Source organism: Pangasianodon hypophthalmus, chromosome 19, assembly GCF_027358585.1.
Source record: "Pangasianodon hypophthalmus isolate fPanHyp1 chromosome 19, fPanHyp1.pri, whole genome shotgun sequence".
In the NCBI taxonomy this organism is placed as follows: Eukaryota; Metazoa; Chordata; class Actinopteri; order Siluriformes; family Pangasiidae; genus Pangasianodon; species Pangasianodon hypophthalmus.
In genome coordinates, this window is record NC_069728.1 from 9,339,327 (window position 1) to 9,359,038 (window position 19,712).

General features: G+C 38.2%; 1 protein-coding gene across 7 annotated transcripts; it reads right to left on the reverse strand.

Moving 5' to 3' along the window:
* Nucleotides 1–567: 567 nt before the first annotated feature.
* Nucleotides 568–19,712, reverse strand: gpcpd1 (glycerophosphocholine phosphodiesterase 1). 7 transcript variants are annotated; one of them, XM_053241997.1, is made up of 21 exons: nucleotides 19,408–19,712; nucleotides 18,663–18,757; nucleotides 16,684–16,774; nucleotides 16,478–16,562; nucleotides 14,099–14,174; nucleotides 13,229–13,270; nucleotides 13,017–13,140; nucleotides 12,713–12,941; nucleotides 12,181–12,343; nucleotides 10,190–10,319; nucleotides 9,586–9,640; nucleotides 9,396–9,488; nucleotides 9,116–9,193; nucleotides 8,925–8,964; nucleotides 7,661–7,719; nucleotides 7,498–7,563; nucleotides 7,260–7,396; nucleotides 6,858–6,993; nucleotides 4,508–4,668; nucleotides 3,820–3,872; nucleotides 568–1,815 (listed from the first exon to the last, which is right to left on the reverse strand). In XM_053241997.1, the coding sequence occupies exons 2-21, from the start codon at nucleotides 18,709–18,711 to the stop codon at nucleotides 1,772–1,774; spliced, it is 1,911 nt and encodes a 636-aa protein (XP_053097972.1). In that variant the 5' UTR covers nucleotides 18,712–18,757; nucleotides 19,408–19,712; the 3' UTR covers nucleotides 568–1,771. The 7 variants fall into 7 exon arrangements, with proteins under 7 accessions (XP_053097972.1, XP_034169483.2, XP_034169482.2 ...); XM_034313592.2 differs by lacking the exon at nucleotides 3,820–3,872 and adding an exon at nucleotides 18,834–18,937 and having other exon boundaries at nucleotides 18,663–18,724; nucleotides 19,408–19,710; XM_034313591.2 differs by lacking the exon at nucleotides 3,820–3,872 and adding an exon at nucleotides 18,834–18,937 and having other exon boundaries at nucleotides 19,408–19,710.

A 19,712-nucleotide genomic window follows, 5' to 3' on the forward strand; every position in this document is an offset into this window, starting at 1 on the left:
CACACACAATGAGCTTATCATGTTCCTGTTTCACCCAAATCCTTCACTCTCAGAAACTCCAGCAAATAAACAGGAGTTGCTGGGTGGGTTTACTTCTCTCTCTCTCTCTCTCTCTCTCTCACTCACTCACACACACACAGTAAAGCAGTTTTCAGTATGTGGGTCAGGAACTGTCAAGGGGTTTAAAGCAAAGTTAGCTTCTGAATGTATAAAACACTTTTATAATTGTGGGTCTGTGTATACAGTTTCTGGTTCTGTTTTTCTACCATCTTCCAACATTTGTAACAGTTTATAACAGCTGCACTATGTGGATGTGGCTTAATGTTCTGCAGTTCATGTGGAAAAGAAACTAAACTTGCACAGCAGCAAACAAACAAATAACTTTTTTTTTTTTTTTTTTTTTTTTTTAAATTAGTGGGTGTCCTTGATGTCTTTGCGTAAACACATTAAAGAGCTAGGACCAGATCATTGATGCATAGAAAATACAATGCCCCTGAAAGTAAGACATTTCTGTAATTCAACATACACGGTCATATTAACACTAAAAAACCCCAACACACAGAAAGAAACTTTTCTTAAATAACTTTATTTTAGTTGTTTTAGTATTCATTTCAGCGGGTCCTCATTATGCAGTGAATTATCCAGTGCATTCACCCAGTGAGCTCAGTGTTTTGAGCTCTGTGGAGCTTGTTTAAGACATATGAAGCATGGCCCCATTGCTCCGCAGAGTGGGAGAAATAATTAGGCCCCTACTTGAACAGAACACTTCCAACACAGAGACACGGCCATGCTAACATTCAGCACAGAGAGATTTACAGCAGCGGTGTTCAGGAGCATAAGAATCACGATACACAGCGCTTTCTCGAATACTTTAAACTGCACAGCAGCCTAGTGTTTAATTTTAGTTTCTGTGACTCCTCAGCATTAGGCTTTGTACTTTACTTATGCCCATTTGCATGTTTTGTGCATTAATATGTTCAGCATTCTTCAGGTTTTTATATTTTTACTTGTAAGCTCTCAAAAATACTTGGGTATGTTTTGAATCACAGATTTTTTGATTAGATTTGTATATGATACTATACTATATTGAGCACTTAATTTTGTAGTTTAGTAACAAATTCTGCAATATGTAAAAGCCCAAAGAGTTATAGTGAGTTTTGTAAGTTTAAAATGTGACACTCTGCAGGTCATAATTTAAGTTTATGATGCTGTAATACACGTTCTAGTAAACAATGTTAAATATTGTAAATACAGAGAGGAATGAAGTAGCTTAAGGAGAATAAAATCATTAACTATGGCAACCATTACTGTGATGGTGGTATTCCAATAAAGAAAAAAAAAAATCACAAGGCAATGCTAATATAATCCAAATAAAAAGCACTTAGATTTACAACAAGTAGCAGTAAATACATCAGGAATGCCCATGTGGACATTTGAAATATACTGAGTATTTTCTTTAATATAATTAAGATATTTTTTCATCTAGTGATCAAGCATATGCCATTACATAAGTCATCATTTGGCAGAAACATTGCTTAGGTGAAAACCACCCAGGGAGAAGGTGCATATGTGTGTGAGTGTGTTTTACTGTGTTACAAAAGGCTGGAATTTTGGTGTGCTCAAGATGAGCTGAGGCCTGAGTCTGACTCGCCGCTGCCTGCTCGAACCTCACCTGAGCAAGACACAGCTGAGCAGGAAATACTGTATGTGGAGCAGGCACAACTCTTCAGCGTCTCCTCGGGAATCACCTCTTTTATAGACACTTTCTCTTCTACTTTAAAGATATTGGGCTGCTCAGTCTGGTCGTCACAGATTCTGGCGAATAAAAGAGAAGAAACACTGAGATCAAACAAAGGTTTTAACTAAGAATAAAATGGCTGTATCTAAAATGTTGCAGTGTCATTATCCTCACATGTCATGTCTCCATTCCGATATAAATGCTCAGATGTCATCATTTATATCATAAAAACAAATACAACAAAATTGGGAAATATATTTAGTATAACAAAAAATGCTTAATTACTCCATTGTAAATAAACTGGCATGATTGCACATGCTGAAATAAACATCACAATGCACACTTCCACAAGCTTTATGCCCCACAAACCATTTTCATGTGTCTACCTTTACATCCACAACGGCAAAAAGCAAAAAGTATTGAAAAATACAAATTAGAGCAACTAATAATAATCCTGAACATCATGGTCAGTAGCATAAATTATCATAAATAAAAGTTTTAGCTCCTCAAAGCTGTACTTTAGATGTACGTAAATGGTATGTATAAATGTGATGGGTATATAAATAGTCAGCGGGTTATAAATAGCGGAGATTTACAGAGCACATAATTTACAGAGATTATTACTTTGTACAGTAATACCATGGCGTGGTTGAATTCTGAAATCTGACCGGTCAGAAGGTGCACATTATTTTTGCATAACCGTGTGGCTTGGACAGTATTTCCGGCTGTAACGTATGTAATATGTTTATATTAATGTTTTTATAGTAACAGCTTATACACAGGGACTTGTCCAGGGGATGCTCCACATAATCTAACAGTAATAAACAGATTTTTAAAAAATGCGTTGCTTACTTAAGAAAATCATGTAATCATTGATGTGGTGAAGTTTTTTGTTAGAAGACATTTATTGAACATTTATGGAAGGAGCATGGGAAACTCTTCAGGACAAAAGAGATTACGTTTTCTGGTTTCTCGGTAAAATGACAAGCTGTGATAATTTGTCTTGCGGACAGTCCACAGTATGAAATCTAACAATAAACTGTTAAAATGTGTGACGTGTTGTTCATTAATAAATCGAACATTGCAATAGTTGGCAAATCGCTGTGGGATAAGCGGAATAGCACACAGGCCAGACCATGCGGTTATATAACAATAATTCACTTCAGGGTGGCAACAGCACTCAGCTTCGCGTTGAGCCATGTCACACCATCCACGCATCGATTATTTTCATATGACGGTCTGTCGTGTGGTATTTTATTCCATTAGGCCATAAAGGCAGCTTTCATCAATACTGAGGTCAAGTTTATGCAAGACCTGTGTCAAGTGACAAGTAACATAGGGTTGTGTTGTCATGCCTTTCTTAGTTCGGAATATGCCACAGCTCAACTATACCTCAACCGTATCCGTCACCTGACTCAAGTGTTCATCAAAACTGACAGTGGATTATTCCCGGATAACCACATAGGCTGTTGTGCTTCATTCCTTCCTTAACTGTAGGTTAACCACTGGGGATCCACAGTAGCAAAAAGTACTACTAGTAAAGCAACATTCAGCTATAAGCTTTTCAATACATGAGACAGCTTGTAGCATTAAAAAGCAAGCTTATCTGCCATGCTGGATTGGGCGCCAAAGCAGTCATTCATTCCCAACTAATTCAGCTACTGAGGATACGAAGATTAGTTAACACATGCACTGAACAGTTCGCCAAAACTGAAACCCTTTGTGAATGAGTGAAATGCATCACTTATGTACTAAAAATTGTATAATACTGGGAAAACACACATGAGGTGACCTAAATCAAATTGGTTAGGGTACGTCTCAAAATGATGCAAGAGGCAGTTGAACATGAAACGTAACTTCTAGCAATTTTGCTATAGGCCTAACTGGTCATACAGACAAAAAGCCTCAGACTAGACTGCTTCGACCTGTCAAGTTATCATTTCTACTGCCTTAGACATCATTGCCAGAAAATGGCACATCATGGCATCAGTGCTTGTCAATGAACCATTTTTTTTTTCCAGGCAGCAACCAGGAAGGCCAGAAACTAAACCAAACACAACCAAGACGTCGGTAGACATTACTGGCATCAGAGGTAGTTGAAACACTCATATCTGGCACCAAGCATTCAGAAATTCTGAAAGAAAGAGGACAGATAATAGCACAGAGGCTTTAAAAGGTTGAGAGAAAAAGGTGATCAAGGGAAAATGAGAAAAATATGTGTGAGCAGCCTGGAGAAGTACTCAGACTAATTACTAATAATTTGAATATAATTTCATAAGACAGTGTGGCAGTCTGAACACCTGAAAACGGAATCTAGCTAAAAATGAAGCTGTAGTACAATTACTATTACACCTTTAGTCATAGATATAAAGATTGCAGCATGCATGTGACCTAACGATTTCACAAGATACTGCAACAGCATTTTCTACAAATGCCTTTGTCAGCTGATATCTCAAATCAATACACCAACTATAGATAATACTGTAGAAAAAATGTACAGATACTGGTATGTGTACAGATGTAATGGGGATTGTGAAAAGCAGAGACAGCAAGAGAAACAAGGAACTGAAGCAGAAATGCACACACATGAGATATTCCAAGTTGCATAACTGCAAAGCAGGGTTCATCACTTGTATCTTTACAGAGTTGCTGAGAGAAATGCACAGAGAAATGTACTCAGTGACCTCAGCAAGCTGCAGTTCCTTAATTGTGTAATTGTATAATCCTTGATTACACAATGACACACGAACAGAAAAAACATCATAAAACCTGTCATAAATGAGGCCATCGATGCCTTTCTCCCTGAGCAACCTCCTGTTGTCATGGTCATTGTTGTCATCTCCCCAGCAGAAGACCACCAAGCCTTTAGACTGGGCCTCTGTAATGCAGTCCATGTTACGCAGCAGGTCCTCGGTGTGAGCACTGATACCCTGTGAACAGCAACAAGGACAAGTTCCTTTTATACAGGAAAGAATAAATTTACAAAACTGCAAACAGGCCACATGACAGCTCATTCAGTGTCAGTCATCACCTGCAAGTATATATTTGCAAATATACGTATTTAGAGAAACAACCGCAATGTGCTGTAAACAACTGATAAAATGATTGCTTCATTACAAGTTTATTCCACATCTCTGCTGAATTCTCAAATCTGAATGTGTGGATTAATTTTCTGTAACAGCAGCTCTGGCTGTAATTCAAATCACGAATTAACATTAACGCACTCATTCTAATATGTTACTGTTTCTATAGTAACAGGTCATTTACATGGATTTGCATGGTGGACCCTCCACATAAACTAAACCTAATACAAATGGATTAAGAAAACGTGCTGTTATTTAACAAAGAATAACATACAACTGTTGATATGGCCAGGTTTTCTGTGAGGAGACATTTATTTAACATTTATGAAGGAGTTGAGTGTCAGCATTCTGCTCTGTAACAGTCAAAAAATGTTGCCAACAAATGAGCCTTCATGACAGAGGACTTTACACTTTCCGGTTTCTCAGTGATGACAAGCTGCGTTAGAAACTAGCATATCTTGCAGCCATACCACAGCTTTAAATGTAAACAAGTAATAATAACAAGTGCTTTTTTTTCTGCACATGCCAACCAGTAGGGGAAGCTACATGTGTGTACACATTTGTTGAAGCATAACTAATATGACCTATATCGGTAGCGGTAATGATTGTATTTAACTCAAGTTTTTAATATAATATGCTTTATGGCAGTCTGTTTGCATGCACGTGACGTCATTAAAATACTCATAATGCAATTCTCCTCATTGAGCCGAGCGTTTTAATGTATCACATGTCTATGTTGCGGTAGTTTTGGTAGTTTAGTTTTGTGATTTTACTTATTTTGTGGGTTATGTGTATGTGACGTGCACGTGACATCAGTAAATATGCATAATGCAATTCTCCTCAGTCTGCCAAGTGTTTTGATATGTCATATGTCTATGTACCGGTAGTTTTGTGGCGACGTGCAAGTGATGTCATGTGACTCATAATGCAGTTCTGCATATTGAGTCAAGGGTACTGTCATCCTTCATAATGCGATTCTCCTCATTGAGCCGATTGTTTTTGCTGTATGACATGGCTGCAGTAGTTTGGTGATTCCACTCAGTTTATGGCCTGTTGGTTCCTGCTACTGATTTCTCAATGAGCGTGTATTGGGGAAATTTGAACAGGAATTTCACATGACATGTACGTGGTAATGGCGAGAAAATAATCGCACACACCTCCTGAGAATTCCGAGCAATTTGAGGTATGATCCGTGTCTGTGAGTCAAACGGTGCGGGACGAGTTAGGTGCAGAGGATTTCTTATGGAGACAGTAAATCTAAACAGTGTCTGTTTGCCTGTGTGCGCCTCTAGACTCATTTTACATTAGTGTGTAATGTAAATCTCGATGGAAAATTCCACTAGACGTGCAAGTGGGATCAGTTCCCAAATGGGATTTCCTGATTCTCTGGACCAAGCTGAACACTTGGACATGTCATTCATGTCTCTGTCACTGACGGTGTGGGAGTTAGTGGGGGGTCCAAATTTTCCCATTATTGTGTATGGGGCCGGAATAATGCCATTTTCCGGACATTTCTGGCTAAAATTCAGAAACGTCATATGTATATGCCAGGTCTAATCCCTAAGGCATACGAGAAGATATGTGATACATGTCAGCTGAACGACATTTGAGCTGTGACACCCGGGTTTTATTCCCCATACATTCTCTATGGGCGTTTTTGGCAACATGCACGGAAAACCACATGGGAATGCTGAGAGAAGTAATAGCACACGTGTCCCAATGGGGCCACACGTTTTGAGGTACACTTCTTCACGGTGGGGCAAAAACAGAGGGACTAGTTACGTGCCCAAAAAGTGTCCGGAAACTAGAAGAAGAAGTACGAGAAGTACAATTATAATAGTGATCCTTGCATTGCATACCAAGCACCACTAATAATAGGAATGATCAAATCTTGATCACATCTTGTATTTCCTATCCTGTCAACACTGGTAAATATGCAGATCAACAGGTCACAACTCTCTGATCAAATATCAGAACGTCTAGAAACGTGTTGCAATACCCATAGCAAGATATGATGGACGTCAAGCTGCACTCACCAGAATGTTCTCACTCTGAGCAACGCTCATGGCAATCTGTGTGGACTGACAGCGTATATCCATCAGCTGAGGGTAGACCTCTGACACACCCTGAGTCAGGAACAGGATGGGATATTTGTTCTGCTTCCGCCGCACCCTAAAACATAAAGCACACAATGTTTATTTGACACTGATTTAGTTTTAGAAAGACTACATCCAAAACTTTATTCATGATGCATTTACACTTTTGACTCAGATGGACAATATGATCTACAATAAACAAGTCCGTTTAGCACTTTCAGAAACCTAAAATGTAAATGTAAAAAAAGTTTATATTCCAGGATGGAAGCAAGCAGCACCCAAAACCTGTTTTTGTTTCGTTTTTTTTTATTTAATTTTTTTTAACTATAATAATGTTCTTACATCGCACACACATCAGGGTCAAAACAAGAAAAGACAATCCTTCTCTTTCCAGCATTCTGGAGCACACAGGTGAGGATGACATCCAGGAACTGGTTCATGTTGAAGTAAGTGGACAGGTTTCCATCCCACGAGCCATCCTAGTACAAGAAGAGGAAAATGGAGGAAATGATACAACAGGTTGTATCACCTTTAAAGTCGTATTAACACCATTAAACAACGTATACACTTGAATGCTAACCTTCATCTGGGATATCCACTTCAGCTCTATATTAAATCCTACATTGTCTGGAACAGTCTGAAAGATCTGCAGTGAAACAATGTATGCAGTTTGCAATATGAAAAAGATTTCAGCACAATGTCTATGTGGGAAGAAAAAAACCTGTTTGTATTTGGGGGAATACCTGAGAAAGTGAAGGAAATGGCTGATGTTCATCTATATACTCCTCCTCATCCTGTAAATCTTAATAAAAATACCCAAATCAGTCACATCTAACTGGAGATTTCTCTTACGTAGCTGGCAAGAACAAGGTAAATGTTCTGCAGAGCTCATTACAAATATGACACACTGGTATAGTCAGGCATGGTTTATACTATTACGTCATTACGCATTTTCAAACACGAGAGTGCCATGCGTGAGCAGTGGCACAGGTGTCTGCCATCATACCGCATGTAACAAGAACGTGTACACTAAAGAGTTGTGTTTCACTGCACAATGAATGAAAAGTACTGGAAGCGATAACACTGTTAACATTATATATTATGCGATACCACTGTTAACAATATTAATCTGCAACCCTTGATACATTAACATACCAAACATTTCCAAGTACACAACTGGAAACACCTCCCTGCCTCAACCAATCAGCATTCCCTGAAGGCTGGTATATGCATAGTCCTGTAGATATGCATAATGTGCTGTTAAGATTTTAAAGACGTGCACGTCTGTTCGCTAAGCGTACTCATAAACCCCCTCACTGCATGCTTCAGTGCTAAGCTTTTGCAGTTTTTGCGATGTGCAATGATTCTTCTCTACTACATTTTCCAATTTAAAAAAAATGGCATTTCCACCATTTCAGGCTTATGGAGATTAGGGGAGAGCATAATAATGTGCAGTCAACTGTTTAAAAAAAGAAAACACACACACACACACACACACAAAACCCAACCAACCAAAATAACAGTGTATCTAAACACTTTATAATTATCATCATCATCAACATTATTTGGAAAGTGAAACAAATTTGACATTTTGCTGTAGGTCTATTTAATTTTGCTCTTTTTCTCAGTCAAAAACTGAAAGTAAAAAATATTGAAAAAGATTTCTGAGGCATTCCTAATAAAATTTAATCTTGTCTAATGTTAAGTAAGTTGAACATACATTGATATATTTCATTTCACACTAATGAATTCAAAACAATCTCCATTTACTTTGAAAAAATACTCAAAGAAAAATACTGCTCTTCTAGTGTATTTTCAAACGATAGCATACTCTGACGTTAAATTGCTGAACTACTACGCAAAATGAGTAAATGCTGGCAGGTCTGGTAATATAATTTAATCAGAGCAAATGTCACTGAACAATATCATTTAGACATGGTAAAATTGTTATATCGCACAAGCCTATTCAATGTAGAAGCATTACTCTGCCTTAATGATGGGGTATACCTTTGTGATCATGCACCTTCATAGCTGTAGAGTGGGCAAGCTGTAAGAAACAGAAATAGCATTCAATGTTATACATCTCCTGTATGTCATTCATAAAATGCAAACAATATGGAAAGACATTTGCATTTTTATAAGATATATTTGAAGAGAATATTTTGGACGATGAAATCCAATTGTACGTAAATATTTACTTTAAGAAGCTGAAGTTGGTCAAATGTCAGATCCTTCACAGGAACTTCAAACAACACCATAGAATTCTTGTCATTTTTCTGTGGAAGACATGTTGAGCACTGTCAGTGGCTTTGTAATGGTTTACAGCATTAGCTAAAAAAGCAACCTATCATCCAGAAAAAAACATGCTGATAAACCTGGGGTTGAAGGGCACCCATCATTCTGTCATTCTGTTAGTGAAAGCAATAAACAGAGATTAGATTAGGGGTGTTATGATTCCAACAAGGCCAAGTTAGTCACCTTCTTAGTGGAAATACAGCATGTAAGATCATGGTACACAATTGGAACTAAGTCCTTGGACAGGTGGACATCAAACTCCACATAGGCAGCACCCTATAATTGAAGACATAGATTACAAGTTATATTACAAGTAAACATCAATTAAATAAATATATGCAAGTAAAGCAACTTTTTGTAAATGTTCCCTTACATGATTAGCAGCACTTAGAAATGAGGCAATTGTGTTTTCCCTGATCTTGTGATGTCTGCAACAGAGATTAACATCAATTAGAAATATAAAGTTACAAACAAAAAACAATCAAAAGAGTTTAGAACCACATTTCAGTGTATTGGAAACTATTCCCTCAGCTGGATGGATGGTTACGACACAGGCCTTAAGCAATAATTAAAAATCAAAGTAAATTTAGTAAAATACACATAGCAAAGCAACATCTCTCCAAAACATGTCAATCACCAACATTAGTTTCGATTTAAATTTGTCAATTGCTAATATTAAGCTTGGGGTTAACAGAAAACATTCTGAACCAAGATAGCAAAGTAGGACATTTGTTCCATATAGCCATATTGTCATGCTCCATGTTTTCCTTTAAATAAATCCTTATAAGAAAAATGCTACAAGTTTCTGAACAACACCTAAAGCAAATGTAAGATATGCCTCTTTTCCTTGCTTGTAGAACTTAAACCTATAATTATGCACACTACATAAAAATACCAGAACAATTAAGAAAACTATGGCTCCCTTGAGACTGCTCAGTACAGAATGGGTTTCAGTCTGAGAACATGTTTGAGCTTACTTGGCAGCATGTGTGCTCCCTGCTCCTCTGTGGCCCACATCCAGAGCACTCCTCTTTCGCCAGTACTTAGTGTAGCACTGGCTCATGTCACATGTACAGCCTTGAATAGGCCTAATAACCAGGTAGTCCACTGCAAATCACACAACATATCCAACATTAAATCCTCCTCTAGTCTATGTATGTAGCTACACCTAAACATTGTAGATTCTGTTTATGTGCACTGACCATGCCGTGCCTGACCGGGGCTTTTATATATTTACATATCAATACTTTACCATGTTGACATAAGCAAATGTGTCTGAAGGATAAAAAAAAAACCATAATAAATGACATAAATGTGAGTGTCAAAACATGTTAGACATATGAAGGGAAAACAGCCTAATGGAAGTGATAATCTCAGAACAGAGGACAGTGTTTCTCAAGGTCATTGCCAGACAGCCACTCCTCTACACATGTTTCTGTTTTCTATGGCCTAAAACAATTAATTAATTAATTTACTAACCCCTTGAGATATACTACAATGAGTAATGATGTACAGAAGTGGAGGAAAAATCCACCCTGAACAACTTGCATATTAATAGTTATAAATAACGTGATCTTTAGTAACGTCAAAGTTTGATTTTTTTTTTTTAATTGAAATTCTGAGGTGATTTTTTTTAGTTTAAACTTCTTTCATCTACATATTGGTCTGTTGCTCTTTGGTTAATAGTTTCCTACAATATCCACAATACCATTCTACTACCTGCTAATAGCGGTGCAAGTCGGATTTAGCTCCCGTTTCATCTCTACTTAAAGAAATCGATGTAGCAGTGCTTTTACCTCCTCATCTGTACACTCTGTTACAGATTCTCATTAATAACAACATTGACCTTTGTTGTAAAATACTGAGTGAATAAAGAATCTTTTCCTCTTTTGTTTTTAGGAGCTAACAGAAAAACATGACCGTTATCCCTTAAGTTTGAGCCCGCTCTACTATTTCAACAAATTTTCTACTGGATTCGGATCCAGTGACTGGGAAGGCCACTGAAGAACACTGAACTCATTGTCATGTTCACGAATCCAGTTTGAAATGACTTTTGCTTTGTGACATGGTGTGACATGCTGAAAATAGCTATTAGTAAATTGTGGCCATGAAGGGATGCACATGGTCAGCAACAATACTCAAATAGGCTGTGGCATTCAAGCGATGATTGATTGGCATTAACGGGCCCGCTACAGCCTCAGCTTCTGTTCTTGGCTGACAGAAGTGGAAAATGATGTGGTCTTCTGCTGTTGTAGCCCATCCGCCTCAAGTTTCGACGTGTTGTGCATTCTGAGACACTTTTCTGCTCAATACGATTGTACAGAGTAGTTATCTGAGCAACCAGTCTGGCCATTCTCTGCTGACTTCTCTCATCAACAAGGTGTTTCCAGCTGTAGCACGGTCCTCACTGGATGCTTTTCTTTACTGCACCATTCTGAGTAAACTAGAGAGTCCGATTTGTAACCCGATGGTCGTGGGTTTGAGTCTCAGGTCCGGCAGGGATTGTAGGTGGGGGGAGTGAATGACCAGCGCTCTCTTCCACCCTCAATACCACGACTGAGGTGAGACCCTTGAGCAAGGCACTGAACCCCCAACTGCTCCCCGGGTGCCGCAGCAAAAAAAGGCTGCCCACTGCTCCGGATGTGTGTTCACGGAGTGTGTGTGTGTTCACTACTGCGTGTGCACTTGGATGGGTTAAATGCAGAGCACAAATTCCGAGTATGGGTCGCCATACTTGGCCACAGGTCACTTCACTTTCACTCTAGAGACTGTTGTGAGTGAAAATCCCAGGAGATCAGTAGTTACAGAATTACTCAAACTAGCCTGTCTGGCACCAACAATCAGATCACATTTTCCCCCATTCTGATGCTTGATGTGAACAATACCCAAAAATGCTGACCCATATCTGCATGATTTTATGCGCTGCACTGCTGCCTAACATGCTGCTGAAAATGTTTTTAAAGCATACCTCTGACTTTGCCAATGGTCTGCCTGGAATTTCTGCTCATGATTGGGAGGGTAACCACTCCAATATCCTTGCCACTTTCCAGAAAAGAAGAAGATAAGAGGCAGGCGGTGCCAACATGACCTGGGTGGATGTCACCCTGAACGACCTTTTCACTTAGGTCCTCCTAAAGGATAAACATGGGAAACACTGAGTCACGTTACAGCTGCAGCAAAGCCATCACTCCTTGTTTCAAGTAAGTAACTTATGTGCTTCAAAGAGCACTATAGACATAGATTTTAGGTGGACAGGGGTACAATCTTCACAAAACTGGGAAAATATTAAATTGCTTCCCCCAAGTTCTGAGCTTTCTTTAAAGCAATTTATTTAAAACACATACTTTTATATAAGAACATTTTAAAATATACTTATAAAATATCCACCCACACTAACGAAAAAGAAAGAAGAGATAGAGCTAATGAAGGTGGGGTAATAATGGATTATAAAGAGATAAAAGTCAGGATTTATAAGAGGCCCATAAATCAATAATACATACCTCAAAAAACTCAAACACAAGCTCAAGGTTGTCAGGTTCCATAGTGTGAATACTGTACTCAGTCCACAGCGCTGGCTCCAGGGCATAGCCACACTCTGGCTGGGAGTGACGGGACTTATAGCCACTATCACTGATCATACTAATCTCTAGTGTGGTAGTCATCTTGTGCCAGGATGAAGGGCTCTCCTCATCATCTTCCTCTTCAATACCCTCCAGCATCAATTTCAGTCTAGAGTATATAATAAACTTAAAATTCCACATTTCCAAAAAAAAACCAAATACTCTCTCTGTGAACAAACATTACCTAAAGCGAGATGTCTTGAATTTCTTCTTGGTAATGGACACTGGTGGCTTAACAGAGTAATGGAGACGTAGACGGATCTCTGTCTGACATGTTAACCAGCCAGAGTCCACACACTCAACACCATCTGCATGGCAACAGCTCACTTAATCACCAAGTTGGAACAACTTCACAAAGTCATGGAACTTATGGTAGTCAAATTGTAAACAACTTACTATAGAATCCAAACTGCCCATCATCAATTTCATGGTCCGATTCTGTAAGACAAAACTAGTGTTAGTATCAGTTCCATCTGCCTTCACTGCACATCTACAAAAGAGGAATCTCTAGGGCAGAGCAATATTACATACTGATGACTTTTCCACTTTAAGGATTGTGAATTGTTGTGAATTGATGTATTCGGATTTTCAATTTCAGTATAACAATAAAATGATAGAATTAAATGACAATAAAATCTGTAAACTCACACAGCAAACCTTGAAAGCTCTGCACTAGAAATACCTCCAAATATTTGTAGATAATTATTTCATATAAGCATCAAACATGACATGAAATATAATCTAGTGTATTATTTTAAGTGTTTTGCCGTACATGAAATGGTAATTGCGATTTAAATAATCTTCTTGTGTGAGGCATGCCTAAAGGCATGTTTCAAAAAGAACCAAAGCAGTGAGTGTTAAAAAGATCAAGGGAATTACACTGTGTGAGTAATTAGCACTGGAGAACAACTCAGGGGACAAACAATAAACAAGCCTTATAAACATTACAAAATTGCAGTATGAGCGTACCTTGGGTAGAATATTTTGTAAACAAACAAAACACAAAGCAAAGATAAAGAAACTCATTATCTTATTAACTTTTATTTTAAAAAAATTAAATAATAACGAAACTGGTAGTAAAAATAACTAAAGATGTAGAATAGCCACGTCGTAACTAAAGAGGACTTGACAAGTGATGTGAAGCCATTAGGTCAGTGTATTCTGACTGAGAAAATGTGCTGTATGAGTAAGCTGGGTGGTAGGATAAGGACCTTGCAAATAATTGAAACACTGAACCAAACTGTGCACTATTCTGGATTTATATACCTGAGGAACTCAATGACCGAGGCTGCTGATGGGTCTCCCAATTATTGACTATGACTTGACATGGACCACCTGCATTCTGTAATTCCAATGTTTAACATGGTGTTAAGATTGTTGGGGGAAAAATTACAATTAAAGCAGACTTTGGTCTCAACCAAAGTCACACTCTAAAACAAGTAATTTGAGCTGGTATAGTCACCACTCTTTCAGCCACCCAGTCACAGTTGGTTGACATCTGAAAAGTGGATTGATTAGTCAAAAGAAATACAGTGGCATTACAAGGCTACACAACTGCTTTGACATTTTTATTTAGATTGCTGCCTTACTGAAGAAATCTACACGCTATTATACTTACCAGTCTGAAATTAGAAACTTCTCTGACTGCAGCAATGGGAAGATTATTCAAAACAGTTGTAACATTTAAAGCTACAGTGTGTAGGATTTCTAGGTTAAAAAATGAAAACAACAGCATTATTGAACCGGGAGATATCGAAATCATCATGTTCCTGAGCGTTTTGTGAATTGCCATGGGACTCCTATAATACAAACTAACAGGAATTCAGAGCTGTCAAATTCAATTTGGTGGGAGCTTTTGAACACACATCGTACACCAGCTCAAAGTATGTCCTAAAGATGTATGGCCAAAGGCCCGTCCCCAAAGTTCCAGTACGACTGAACACAGAGAAGCCTTTGCCTTTCTACTGTACTGAGTTAGGTATCTCTAATAATAATTGGTCTTAATGACACAGAGCCAGGTAGACATGCATGTACAGTTTACTGACGGATCATAACTTCTTCACACAACACCTTGTGTTTCAGAGCTAGTGCTGGCCAGCTAGCTTGCTACTATCAGCTTTGTGCTGTATACTGATCTTGCAGAAGTAACACTGCTGGACCATGGCACTGATTCGGGGATTTTCAAACACATCACTGATGGATCACAACAAAACTCAAATCAGCCAGTGTTATCGAGCTAGCTGTCTAATGTTAGTGTGGTAGCTAAAAGACAAGATCTTGTTAAGGGAAAGACAATATGTTCTTTCAGATAGTACTCTGTAACTGTAACAGTTACATTTATCCACACAATAAAGTTTTTATTTTCACAATACTTCTGTAATACTTGGTACACCTCGATGGCAATTAATGTTACAGTTTGGGTTACATCTCAAACCACATACTACCACCCTAAGTACTATGTCAGAACACCAGAGGTGTCTATATTAGTTAAATGTGTATTATTTGCCTGTCACAACCTTCAGATTATTCTGCCCACTGGAGAATCACGCAGCACAACCCATGTTATGAAATTCTTCTACAAGTATCTTGAAATATCATTAGTCCACTGGAGAGGAAGAAATTACCAAATCTTACATCCTGTAGCTTTAACATTGTCTACAAATCACCCCAAGCTATACCTTAGAGAAAAACTTACACTTTTAGGTTAGCATTACTAACTTTACTGACTGTTAGTTATTCAGTGTGGAATGGGGTTGAAAAATTATCTAACTGGCAGCAATGCAGAGTCTGCATTATTCAGTAACAGGGCTGCACAATTAATCATGCACAATTAAGCATGCACAATTATCAATACTGAAGTGTGTAATAAACAGAAAAGAAAAATGATAGAATTCTGTGTATGTGTATGCTTGGTGCATGAAAAGTGGTCCTACCTATAAAAACCAAAGCTAAATAGAGGTTTTCCAAAAAATTTGCATGGAGTGTTCTGAGAGCCTGTATGTCATTTCTCTTGTGTATTCTATGAGAGCTGTCAAACCTGTTCACAAATCACATGCATTCAAACAAATAACTCTTTATCATGAGATCAGTAAAATCATTTTAATGCTGATTTGTCATAATCATGCAGCCCTTTTCAATAAAAGCAAACTATAAAGAGCTAATTATCAGCTCCCCAAAAGTAAATACGCATGAGGAGAACCTGGTACCACTCCTCCCACCAAGACTGACGTGTTTCACTTATGAAAGGTTACTGCTGAATCATACAAAAAAAAAAAAATTACATTCACAGAGAAAGAAAGATAGTGTGTTTTTTTAATTAAACATTTGCTGACTAAAGAAACAAAGTGGTTAGGCAAGTAAAGCTCAATCACCTTAATGGCAGAAGGGGAACACAATTAGCAGGTCATTCTAAACAAACTACATAATCAAACTATTTATATACATGTACTATCAGAATTACAGTTACATTCAAATATTCTATAAAACTATAAGAAAAAACATCAGCATATCTAGTGTGAAATATAATACTTAAGAAAAAAGACTCGTAAAATTATACGTTTAACATTTTTTGGAGTCTAAACTAGTCTAATACAGGTCTAGTAAGGAACACTTAAGTATTCAAATGTGGTTTAGAAAAGCTCTCACCTTCGATTCCAGGAAGAACCCCTTAAAATAGCGATAGTTGATTTTTACTCCCTTTGAAACTGTGATGGTCCTTTTCCATAGATTGCTGGAAAAAGACATATGGTGACATGATAGAAATGACCTCTGATCATAATCATGTTATTTAAAAAAAAAAAAAAAAAAAAAAAAAAAAAGAATGTGACAACTTGAAATAAGTGCACACTTACCCATCCTCCTCTGCGGGTTGTAGAGGCAGTGCTTTCTGATGACACCAACTGCCAAGAGTCTCGCAGCTTCCAACTACTGCTATCACTTCACCTGGTACAAAAAAGAAATCAGATATCTTTAAATAACAATAATAAACGTGATCAACAGCCTCCAAGATATACGTTGTAATGAAATTAGAAAATATTATTACTATCGTTATTATTACTTTTTAGTTTAAACATCTTTCATCAACATGTTGGTTTATTTTCACTTTGGTTACTAGATCCCTACATTACCCACAATGCCATTTGACTACTGATAGTGGGATCAGCGCATCAAGTTCCAAAGCTTCAACTTTCACACTAATATGGTCATCAATACCATTGTGTTTGTCATCTCATAGATCACTAACCAGACTAGCCGAGTCTTTGCCGTAACTCAGCACAACTGTATAGCGGCATTGCCTCCTGGAGCTTTGGGCCTAACGTTGGCTGTCTCCACTAATTCTATGTTGAATTTCTCAATAACGCGATTTTCTCCTATTAAAAGCCATTGTAACTGTGCTAGCAATGTCCTGTGACGTTAGCGTGGCAAACAACAGGTAAATATCAAATATTTCAATACAACAGGCGTGTCCAATCTTAAATGCAAGTGTGAGTGCAGGTTTTCATTCCAATCAAGTGACACCTGATTCAGCCTTTTTAATCAGTTCATCTTGGTTTTCAGATGTGGCTTCTGCTTGGTTGGAATGAAAACCTGCACTCACACTGCAACATAAAAATATTTAATATTTCACGGGGTATACGTGTTTTTAAAACATACCCCTGACTTTGCTATTGGTCTGCGATTTTTTTTCTTCTATTAATTGTCATTTTAACTGTGATAGCAATATCCCCTTGTGTCATCACCATGGCACACCACTGCTAACTTCTCACGGGAGAAACGAAAATACAGCACCAATAAACAACTTGGCCCAGAATCGCTAAATACATCACAGATATTTCAATATAAACGTATTAACGTGTTTCAGGGCAGAGTTTTCCTTTAAGTCAAATGGAGATGACATAAAACTCTTTGGCTCAACTGAATTGCTATTTCTTAATTTAGACTGAACAACGTTCTGCCTGCTTAGGTTACCGTGACTTCCTGCACTGTACTGTACTGTACTCTCCTGTGAATATAAACACAAAGTTTCTAACCTGAGGCACCTGTCTACTATTATTCATTCCACCGTTCAGGCTCACAGTTCTCACAAGGTCATCTGTTGAATACAACAGCCTTAAGTAAGTTAAAACAGAACTAAAAAAAATAGGAGCAAGGTTACTGCACTATCAGATCAATCCACGAATACCTATTCATAGTTATACCAATCGCATTTGTTTTCAGTTTCGACACCATGAGCAGATAACAGAGCTCCGAGTATTGATGATGGTCTCACACATGACTTCCTGTAAGCAACCGAGAACACTCTGCTGCATTCCATTGTAAGGGGTCCATTTAAAACTCTCCATCATACGCCTGCCACTTGACAGGCATTGTATTTGACCCCCATCCTTCACCTTGCTCATGGTGAGCCCACAATTTGGCTCCACATCACTTTTTTGGGTTGGATTATGTGGGTGTTTCATACGCTTGTCAGCAGACACTATGCACAGACCTGGGTCCTGGTAACCCTGACCAACCAGGCTACATTTAACCTTCTGTACCTTTCATGGGGTTTTTAGGGTGGCCCTACATTAGGATCCCAGATCACATCAGATCTAATAAACATCCAGCATTTCAGGCCTGTATCAGCTCAGCTGAGTATCTGTGCTGCAGTTGTTTTGTCCTAGTTTAAAGGACTTCTTGATAAAAGATTAGGATTAGGTCTCTGTAACCAAGTGAGCAAAGAAATTACTCATCACAACAGAGGTTATACTACTTCCAACTGAGACTCTATGTATCCAAAAATATCTTATGGCTTAATTATTACTAAGATTTATCACAGTATCGCACTTACCAAACGATGTAGTTCCTCTAACAGCAAGCGTCACTTGAATGCAGTCCATGGCTGCTACTGAGCTACAGTTAAAGGAAGAGGACAGAAAAGAACACCTGAAAAATAAAACAATAACAATGAGCTCAGTCTAAAGAAAATGTATGTGCGGGTATGTTTAACGCCTTCATTTACCAGTTTCTGCCAGATGTACACCAAGCCAGCTAAAAGTAACGCCGGTAACACATTCTCTGCTGTGGCATTAAGACTTCACTGTCTTATCCGATGTGTTTTAAGGTCTATTACAGAATAAACGTCAAGCTAATGTTCAAGCATTATGTTATAAATCAGACGGGAGTTTCTGTCTGTTCGCTAGCGCTAGATGCCGAGCAGGTCATCAACACCGCAGAGCTCAGAAAGCACTGCTAACTAGTTCCAAGAATACTAGCTGGAATAAGCTATCGATTCATACTGATTAAATAATAATAAATAATTATAACACTAACGCTAATGCTTCCAAAAAGGCATCCGAAATGCTAAATTTTACATTACCTCGAAAGTGTGAGAGAATACAGAAAGCAAAGCGTTCTAGCTCGGTATCCCACTAGGCGGCTATCTAAACCGGTCCCAGCCGGTTCTACGCTGAGGAAGACATCAGTGCGGCTAGCGAGCAACGAGCCCTGAAAACTGCACTCAAAGCTAGCTTTCTAACACCAGCAAACCTCCTACGGCAAATACACAATTCTTAAAAGAAAACTGGACAAGTTACCGTTGACGAAAAACTGGTATTCACAGCCAGACTATACAAAGTCAGCATCAGTCGGATGCTAGCTGAGTGTACACCGCTCCATGTTTTTAACTAGAGTAATGATAAAGACCGCAGCGTGGTGCACTGTCAATAAGCCACGCCTCAGTGCGCGCGCCAGCGAGCCGTAAAAACCTCTCAGTAAACAGTAGTGAACTAAAATTAAAATTTACGTAGATATACAGTGGAATGTTTAGTTTATTAAATTCGTTAACCTCTCCCATTTAGAATCCTAGTCTGTATAAGTCTTAAATTCAAACAAACAAAAA

What these genes read in the sequence shown, in the direction of transcription:
- gpcpd1 (XM_026944377.3), bottom strand. Translation starts at nt 18,711, where the DNA reads ATGGACTGCATTCAAGTGACGCTTGCTGTTAGAGGAACTACATCGTTT. An exon ending in GCTGTATTTCCACTAAGAAG is followed by an intron (nt 9,194 to 9,395) that starts GTGACTAACTTG and finishes TGTCTTCCACAG; the next exon opens with AAAAATGACAAGAATTCTAT. An exon ending in CATTTCCTTCACTTTCTCAG is followed by an intron (nt 7,564 to 7,660) that starts GTATTCCCCCAA and finishes GTTTCACTGCAG; the next exon opens with ATCTTTCAGACTGTTCCAGA.